The sequence below is a fragment of the Clarias gariepinus genome, chromosome 19 (assembly GCF_024256425.1).
Source record: "Clarias gariepinus isolate MV-2021 ecotype Netherlands chromosome 19, CGAR_prim_01v2, whole genome shotgun sequence".
NCBI classification, from domain to species: Eukaryota; Metazoa; Chordata; class Actinopteri; order Siluriformes; family Clariidae; genus Clarias; species Clarias gariepinus.
Genome location: NC_071118.1, coordinates 5,501,290 through 5,511,176, shown reverse-complemented (window position 1 = coordinate 5,511,176; position 9,887 = coordinate 5,501,290). Strand labels below are relative to the sequence as shown.

Genomic DNA, 9,887 nt, shown 5'->3' with positions numbered 1-9,887 from the left:
GGATTGATTGATGGCTGGATGGATTAATATTAATAGGTCTACTATTAGGCTACTGCTATGACTACAACGACTACTTTTTAAGAGGTGTTGAAAAATTAATGAATCTTACTGTTTGCATGTTCTCCTTGTGCTTGGTTGGATTCTTTCGGGTACTCTGGTTTCCTCCCCAAAAGTCTAAAAACATGCAAATTAGGCTAATTGGCGTTCCTAATTTGCCAGTAGCGTGTGAATGCGCGTGTGAATGTTGGACTACCTGCAGAGGTGTACAGAGGTTTCTAGATGGATCAGTACTAATACTTCAACTACTATAATAATAATAATAATAATAATAATAATAATAATTAGATTTCTGTTCTTGGTTTATGTTTTATTTGTTTTTTCTTTATTATTAAATAAAATCTAATATATTGTCCCGTATATAATAGGCAGAGCATGCATCATCCAAAAGGCGCACTAACACCTGCGTTCTGATGTGGAGAACAGAGCCGGGAGGGGAAACTGTCCGCCAGAGCGCACTCATCCTGCTGGGGGAGAGACGCACACGCGTATGTGCGTGTGTGTGTGTGTGTGTTCTTGTTGAGGTCTCTGCTGACGTGTTTAAATCTCCGTAGCCGTGCGTAGCGCTGCCACTCTCTCTCGCGCGCTCTCTCTCTCTCTCATCCCGCCGCATATCCAGACAGTGTGCGCGGTGCGGTGCGGTGTTGTGTTGTGCGGTGCGGAGCGGAGCGCGCGCTCGCGTTATTCGACGCGCTTATGGCCGCGCTGTAAAGTGACCCGGCGGATGCACATCAGTGTGGGATATATACACATATATATACATTAGGGAAATTTTCGCAAATGCAAAAGACAACATGGACCCAAGCCTGGCCTTAGTGCTCTCTAGCTTGCTCGGCTGGTGCTCGTGCTCAAATTTCCCAAGTAACATTAATATAGGTGAGTGAACCCGCGCGCGTCTTACACTTACTTGTGTTCTGAACTTGTGCATCGCATGTGAAACGGTATTTGCTTTTTTTTTTTTTTTGTCTCGGCAGGCGGTTTGTTCCCGACCGACTCGCACGAATATGAGGTGTTCCGATTCGCGCTATCTCAGCAGCACGAGCTTCCCAAACTGGTGCCACAAGTGGACATGGTGGACGTGGGCAGCAGCTTCGCCATGACCTACGCGTGTAAGTTCTGTCTATATGTCTCTCTCTCTCTCTCTCTCTCTCTCTCTTTAAGATCTGAACATTACGCACAAAGCACATGAATGATACATTGTATCAAGCACCTGTTCGCTCGCGCCGTGCACGCGCCTTCGAACTCCTTGTCTTAATCATGAGAAATGATGCGCATCCACCGTGCTCTCTCTCTCTCTCTCTCTCTCTCTGTGTGTGTGTGTGTGAAACGGAGTGACTTCTGGTTAGATGAGGACAGATGAGCCTAGAAAACCTTTAGGATAGAGTGAGCAGTAAAAAGTCACAGCCATGACTGTTAAAGTTGTCCACTGCCAGCTCTTCATGGTTAAACTATAAGCTTATATTCCTTATTCATAAATGTATTTTCTTTTCTTTTATTTCCATATATTTTGATTTGGTGGCTTGGTGGTTAGCACTGTCACTGTCACTGCAGCTCCATGGCCTGGGTTCGGTGCTGTGTGCTTGAAGTTTGCATGTGCTTGGTGGGTTTCCTTCGGGTACTCGGGTTTCCACCCACAGTCAGTCCAAGGACATGCTGATTGGCATTCCTAAATTGCCCGTAGTATCTAAATGAGTGTGTTTGTGTGCCAGTCCCTGTGATGGATTGGCACCCCATCCAGTGTGTTTCCCGCCTTGTGGGAAAGACTCCAGGCCCCCTGCAACCCTGTATACAGGATTAAGCAGGAGTGAAATTTTGATTGAGTGATATTTCGATTGGTTATCAAAACAGTGCAACAGGATTAGATTAGATCCTGGTCGCGCAAAATCCCATTTTTCCATTTTCACAACAACACTAATATGCTGTTTGTAATCATGCATGCTTTTTGCAAGCATCTGTTGCTAAGTTATGCAAAACACCACAGGCAGTCTGTGATGTGTGTCAATGTGCATGATCCGTGTCATATTTATCAGCATCATAGGCAAATTTACATCATGAATAACGTGAGCTCAAGCTTTAAAACCCTAAACAACAGAAAAATGCCAGTTTGTGATATCAACACACATACCTGATATCCTACAGTGTCAATGCAACCTTAAATGTGGCTTAAAGAAATAAACGAAGTTTCTGCTTACATTAATTGGAAGATTTGCTGTAGAAATCTTTAAGCGTGTTGTTTCTATTAGACAGAGTGACATGGTGTTCTGTGAACTCCTTAAAAGGGACAAAACATTCTGTTGCGTCATTAGAAGACTGCTGCTTAACATCAAAAGTGACTGTGTTCACGAGCCTAGGCGAGAGGTGTGTTCAGCATGTGTTGCGTTTCCAAATCCCGTTGATATTACTAGTTCCTGACAACTTCGATGATGAGAAAATCCTCACCTCGACTTACTTGCAAGCGAGTGCGACTTCTTCTTGTTTGAAGTCTGAGGTTATGTCAGGCAACCGGCATTATTTATGCCAGCGCTAGACAGGGTGCCTTAAAGTGTATACCATCCTCATATCACTTGCAAAATGCCCTGATGATGTGGATGTGATATATTATGATGATTTGATATTTGGTATATGGTGCGTTTAGGATGAGGTAGGATTAATCTAAGGTATCGGCACCTCTGCTAAACAATAAGCAGCCCGATTGCTTTTAAAAAGCTCAGCCTGTTTTATTTATTTTTTATTGCACATTGATGATGCCCTGCAAAGCTTTTGGAAAGGCAGTTTAATTGGCCATCAGTACTTTGGAAATGTCTGTGATTGATCCCGTGGATGATTGCATTAGTTGGGAACGTGGTGCGTCTTGGGGGAAGTGTGCTCTTTAAAGTGCGCTCCTGTATCTACAACATCTGTGGAAAGTGAAAGCAATTACACAGAGCTAATTACCTACATGACCAGAGAAGTCTTCTCATCAGGGTGTGCTTGCGCTCCTTGCTTTGAGTCTCATGCCCTGATTGTGTGCAACTCTCTGGCCTAACTCATCATACCAAACATGATGAAAGAGTCTGCTCTGAACACCATCAAAACGAATTCTTTGCCTCCGTAATAAGATCCCAAATAAGATGTCAATCATGTTTACTTTATTGGGTATGGTCTGAAAATTGGTATAAAAGCAGCATGGGGGAACTCTTGAGTGTTTTGAAGGCCTGATTAGACGTCTGGCTGATGTAATTCCATGAACTCATCAGCCATGTCCACAAACATTTGTCTGTTTGTTGTGGTGAGGAAACAAGCACACGGCCTTGATAAATATGATGTCTGTCATCTGAGACAAGGTTGTAATTTTTAGGGTGTTTTTCCAAAGTTGCATATTCATCCTTGCACTTTGTGTTTGCATGCTTTGAAATGACACTTGCTATCCAAAAAAAAACATAGTTGGCAAATACCAAAAGGACAGCGCTATTAAATAGGTATTTTGCCTTGTTAGGAATTCAACATGAGTCCCAAACAGTTTAAAAATGCCAATTCATGGCTTGAAAATGTCAGCCAAGCAGTACAGAGTATATTACGGTAATGTGCATGATGTGGCCGTCATCTTGATGACCTTCCTGAACTCCTGATCCCCTGCGGAAAATTAAACGGACATGCAGATGCAAATGAGGGCCTGTATAAGTCTCGATGCCCTCAAATGAAGATATGCATTACCATAATCTGTCATTGAAGGTGAGGAAAAGAAAACAACCAATGTACGATACTGTAGATTGTGCATGATCTGTTGGGCACATTAGTTGCTATACAGTTGTTTACGTTAAAGTAGAACCTGATCAGAATGCATAGCAAGATATGAAAACATTATTCCCACAAGCAGACAACGTATATGGGGCGGATAGGCCAAAAAAAGTTGCACTGGTTTAAGATGCGTTTATATCATCCTTAGTATCTTCCTGGGCTAATTTATAGCAGCCTACAGTAAATCCCAGTTTATTGGGTTTGAGGTTAGGATCCTGTCCAGGGCACTAGTGTGTCTTCCATTCCAAACTTGTCTTCATAGAGCTGACTTTGCAAAGAGGGACAGAAACAAATGCACATGATCATCAGGTGTTCACAAATCTTATGGCTATATAATGGCTATACTATACCTTGGAATAATTATGGGGGAAAATGTTTTAAAAGGCTGCTGAATATTATTACGGTTTTGCAAATGAAAACACAACAAATCAAGATACAAATATAAATATATAGAGGATTAAACAGACATAAAATAGATACAGGCAGTGTCCTTGCATCAACCCGATTGTTTATAAGCATTTCGGCGCAGGTTGATTCGTGATATTTCTTTTTTTCTTACAAGCATCTGAAAAGTCAACTGGATTTTTTTTTCCTGTGCATGTTTCTCACATCTGGCTTTGTCATGATATAAAAATGACGCGTACAACATCTAAAGGCCAGCAGCATGTACGTACATGAAGGAGTCCACTTATCCTGACTGTTCACAGTGCAGTGCAACTTTGCTCCAGTGGCAGCTTTTAAGCCCTGTCTAAGTGGCTGCGTCTCAGAGGAGCTGCGCTAATCGCTTGGCACAGCCTGCGTGTGCCACATTCTTTTAATCTATTATTCATCGTCTCATAACTGAAACGATTATTTTTCCGAAGTTTATTCTCCGGATCTGCGTGAGTAGCAGTTCCCCGTCCTTGCTGTCATAATACTGCGATACAGAAGACAGAAGGAGAGTTTTTAAAACTCCATTTGTGCGCAAACATGGCATTGTGCCCGAATAGGACATTCGTCTTTGAAGAAGTGATTAAAAATGCCATTTCAAGAACATTTTCAGATCACGTAGCAAGAGCTGGAAAGTTTAGTAGAGGTTCCAGATGTGTATTTTTTCCAGGACGTTTCTTATATCCTGTAGTATAAATGACAGAGATGAGGTTGTTTATAAGTATTCAGGGATATTCATATTATATCCTACTAAATAAGGAGCATCTTATTCGAATACTGAATATTAATTGTATATCAGAGTGATTGTTGTGACATACCGCAGTGTACTTGCAATAACAGAATACAGCATTGGAAAATGGAAAATTATACAGAACAGTTGGCAAGTGTTGAAAGTTATGAATTAGAGCCGTACAAGCTGTAATAACATTGTATGCATGTAATGTCATAGTGAATATATTCACGGGACATTAATGCCTCTGTGTTGCATGTCTGGATTTGTGCTGTTTTAACACTCGTGTTCTTTTCTTGGCAAACTGTAAAAAAGTGTAAAAACAAATTTTGTTTTAACACCACAGTTGTTTTTTTCCATTCTGTGTGTGTGTGTGTGTGTGTGTGTGTGTGGTGTGTGTGTGTGTGTGTGTGTGGTACAGCTCCAGGCTAATAACATGAATAATACACTTGCATGGGTTAAATTGATTCCATTTCAATCTGCATAAATTCTTGAATTCATAAGCAACAAGCTTGAGTGTATGAACCTGCTTTATATAATTGTTACAAAATAAAAATTTGTGGGTGTCCAGTTCATATGCGCTTAAACAATTTGACAGCAAAACGAAGATAACTCTCTTGCAATTTTGAGAAGTTTTTTTAAATGCAGTATTAAAGATGTGTTGCAAATTTAAAATATTCTGGGTATATTTCTTTTTCATAAGGGTGTTAAAAAGCACAAATGCCAAAACATTTAATAAAAATTGTTTGGGTTATATAAGTGTGATTTTTTTTTCAACAACAAAAAAACTAAACTCTCAAAGTTATGTCACAATGAATACGCTGTCGTGTTTGTGATTATTTAAGTATGCAATTTAGTATAAGGAATGTTTTGGTTGAGTTTTAATAAAAAAGAAGCAAATACCTAGTTTGATTGTGATTGTGTTTTGGTTTACAACATAAATTCAGTTTGCAATAGTTTCACTTTGGTACTTGAGGAGAGCTCCGTATGATTGTAAAGGTATGCACCATTTACCGTCTGTTCACGCATCAGCTGAGCTCATATCCGTCAGTCGTCCCCTAAGGTTTATCGCATTACAGTAATAACGGACTGAACCAGACAAAGCAAACGCGAGAGCTTCCCAAATACAGCGTGTGCATCTAATGTCTCCTGTACACACACTGCTTGTGTTTTTATCTTTCCTCACAACAGTGCTTACCGCAGTATCTCCTATAGTTTTGTTGAGTATAGAAGATGATGTTCGAGCAACATCCAAATCCTATTTCACAGAGTGTGTCGCAGACATTAAACGATGCATATTTGTGATTTATTACTGCTGGGCTGACTGCGGTGCCAGGAACAGGCCGTTTTCTTGGTGGCAAAATTCTCCAAAAACCTTTTAAACACATTTCGCTTCACTGATCACGTGACGGAAAGAAGCAGTGCAATTGAATTGTTACGGAGTATCGGCAGCTACGTGTATAAAATCTGGAAGTTTAAAGTGTCTAAAACAAGGCTATTTAAGAGTTAACAAGTTAACCCTTATGTTATAGACAACTTTGTGTGTTAACGACAAAAACTGCTTTTGTTGTCAAATTGTGCATGTTGCATACAATGAAAGGAAAATGTTGAAAACTAAAATCTTAAATGTTGAATTTACATTTAATCAAAGTTAATTTTTTTTTTTTAACCCAAAAGGTCTGGTAATAGCCTCAGCTGTAACGTAAATTATATGTTTAGATCAGTACTGCTTGTACACAAGAACCCGTATGTAGGACATCTATATAATCTCAGCTTATTAATATTTTTAAAAAGTTTTCTGTTAGGAGGCATTTATGTAACGTTTTGTAACAGTTAGCAAGTGTTCCATCATTGTAGAGAGGGTTTTTAGGTTGCGTTTTGACACGCATGACAAGCTGCAATTTTTTTGTCTTATTAACTTTAAGGGCCCAGTGAGTGTTAACGTCTGTTATGGAGTAATAGAAACGAACTTGTCTCTTGCACATAAAATTTAACTAGAAACTGTTCAGATGAGTGTTTTTTTTATTTATAAATAATAAATGATAATTATTAGCAAATCACTTTTGACGTTTTCTCCCACTCAGATCCTGACAGACTGTTATTTGATCACGTGATATCAGCAAGTAGATCTAATTTCTTGGGAGAGAATGTCGTGCTAATGATTATCCCCCAGACGTACGTTAAAAATAGCAACACAATAGCCTGGTATGATCACGATTTGCTTCTTTTTTTTTTTTCCCCTGTTGGCTCATGGACATATGGACAGAAGAGAGCTGTGTATTTGTGGGTCAGAATCCACTTAAAGTCTTTTGTGTCCTTTTGTCAGGCAGCGGCGGCTCCTGCAGTTGAAGGTAAATGGCTTTTTTTTCTGAAACCGGTGAACAACGCAACGTGCCAAAACATCGAACGAGATCGTGGTCATAAAGCAGGGATAGGTTCAGGCGATAAACAAACGTAATAAAACTGATCCAAACTGAAAAAAAATAAAAATAAAACAGAACAACAGGCATGAGTCAACACCAGAATATCATAAACAGAGAGAAAGACTTGGCACGCCATATAAGAATACACAAAAAAAAAATAGTTTGCACTTGATAAACATCCAGAGTCTGTGTTTATATGGTGTGTGCATGATGGAACGGGTAATTGAATGGATAGTAGTCGGGTTAATACTGTAGGAATGTGATGATGAGAATCACTGGGAGAACTTGAGCCGCTCGCGGATTCTGGCATCAACATGCCACCTTTCAACTTTTAGTCGATTGGCTATGACCTTATTACGCTAGGTCTGACTGCTCACATACAGTAGCTGGGAAAGCGGAAACGCATCATTTCCTGACATTGCTATCGACATACTGTAGTAAAGGGTTAGCAATAATCATACAGTAATTGCTGCTGCTAAACCAATGGATATTACCCATTACCCACAAACCATTTCAATCAAGAGCATTCCTCGACATGTAAAGCAATTTCGCGTGTCTATTCCGATTTATGTTACGTATGCTAATTTTGATTTAAGCAAAGACGCATTAGGTATCTCAACGAGGACAAACAGATGGCTTGGCCTTAATTGTGTCTCAGCCTGTGAGTAGAAATACTTATTAATAATTCAGATGCCATAACAATTATTGTGATAAATGTGAGCTTTCTTGCCTTCAGCACCCGCTAGTTAAAACAGAACGGCTGACAGCGTGGCAGCACAATCATTTTATTCCTTTTCTGAAACAAGAAAAACGTGTCAAGAGAATCCTATTAACATCACTTCAATTCAAACTGATAGACTTCTAGTGCTTACTGTAATTCAAGTTTTATCTTAAGACAGATAGAGCTTTTTAAACAATATATCTGGAAAGGTAATAAGGTTAAGAAAAGCCCATGATTTAATTCATCGTAATCATTTAAGTGAAGAAAATCATCAGTAGAATAAAAAAAAAAACATATGAAAGGTTTCAGCAGACTACCCGAGTAACTAGAACTAAAATATTTTATGTTGTGTTTATTTACATTTTAGGTATAATGGTGGCTCCATATATATACTGTGGATATGATGCTACCATCACATGAATGCTGTGTGTGTATATATCTATGTATGTGTGCATGGAGGTTGCATGTTCTCCCCGTGCTAGGTGGGTTTCCATCAGGTACTCCCACAGGGCAAAGTCATGTAGATTAGCCTAACTAGCTCCCGAATGTACCCGTAGTGTGTGATTGTGCATGTGAATGTTGACCCGAGGTCCAACCATGGTCATAAAAATGGGAATACTGTACACACAGTGTTGCCCTCCATGGCCCCTCGCTGGCCTACAGAGGTTTCTAAATGGATGGATGATATACAGTATATGCATATGTCTATGTATATACACAGCATTCTTTTTAATATGAGTTTAATGTGCATGTTTTCTTTGATTTGACAATTCCATGCTGATGTGACTAGCCTGCATGTTAATTGTAGTTTTAGGGTATGAATAATGAATGGTAAACTCACTGACAGAACATGGGGATCGATGATAAATGATGCTTGTATGCGTACCACAGTATGCGATAAACTCAACAGTCTCTGTAAACAACACCACCGGATTTCCAACTGTTTCAGATAGTGAGCAGTGCTAGCTAGTGTAATGAAGCAATAAAGAAATTAGGTAATATATTTATTCCCACTGATCAGCCATAACATTAAAACATACTGTATGCCTAAGGTTGTGCGTGTGCCACCAGAACAAATCTGACCCACTGAGGCATGAACTCAACAAGACCTCTAAAGAACTGCTGCGGTACTGTATCTGGCACCAAGACATCTGATTAACAGCAGATCATGCACGCTGTTAGGTGAGGCCTCCATGCATCGGACTTGTTTGTTCAGCACATGCTATAGAGACTTGATCGGAGATTAAGATCTGGGGAATTTAGTGGTCACCTTGAACTCCTTATATTCCTCAAAACGTGCCTGAATTTTTTTTTGCGTCGTGGTAGGGCGCATTATCCTGCTGAAAGAAGCCAACGCTATAATGGAATACCGTCACCATGAAGGAGTGTACTTGGTCCACAACCAGGCAGTGTGTTTAGGTAGGTGGTACGAGTCAAAGTAAGATCCACATACAGCAGAAGATTGCTCAGAGCATCATACTGCCTACGCCTTCTTGTCTTCTTCCCTTCTTCCCATAGTGCATCCTGGTGCCATCTCTGACCCAGGTAAGCAACACACGAACCTGGCCATCCACATGATGCAAAAGAAAATGTGATTCATCAGACCACGCCACCTTCTTCCATTGCTCTAAGGTCCAGGACAGTGAACAAGTAGACAGCATGGACACTCTGATCGCTCTGTGACTGACTACACAACCCTATACACAGCAAACTTTGATGTGATGTGTGTTCTGACACCTTTCTGTCAGGA

At 40.1% G+C, this 9,887-nt stretch overlaps 1 protein-coding gene across 6 annotated transcripts in view; it reads left to right on the top strand.

Moving 5' to 3' along the window:
• Positions 1-668: 668 nt before the first annotated feature.
• Positions 669-9,887, top strand: part of gria1b (glutamate receptor, ionotropic, AMPA 1b) — an 87,449-nt gene continuing 78,230 nt past the window's right edge. For all 6 annotated transcript variants that reach the window (XR_008355817.1, XM_053478219.1, XM_053478218.1 and 3 more), the window contains exons 1-2: positions 669-933; positions 1,032-1,166. Coding sequence is in view for 5 of the 6 variants with exons in the window: in XM_053478219.1 (XP_053334194.1) it covers positions 852-933; positions 1,032-1,166 (217 nt within the window). In the remaining variant the exon portion in view is untranslated. The remainder of the gene's footprint in view (positions 934-1,031; positions 1,167-9,887) is intronic.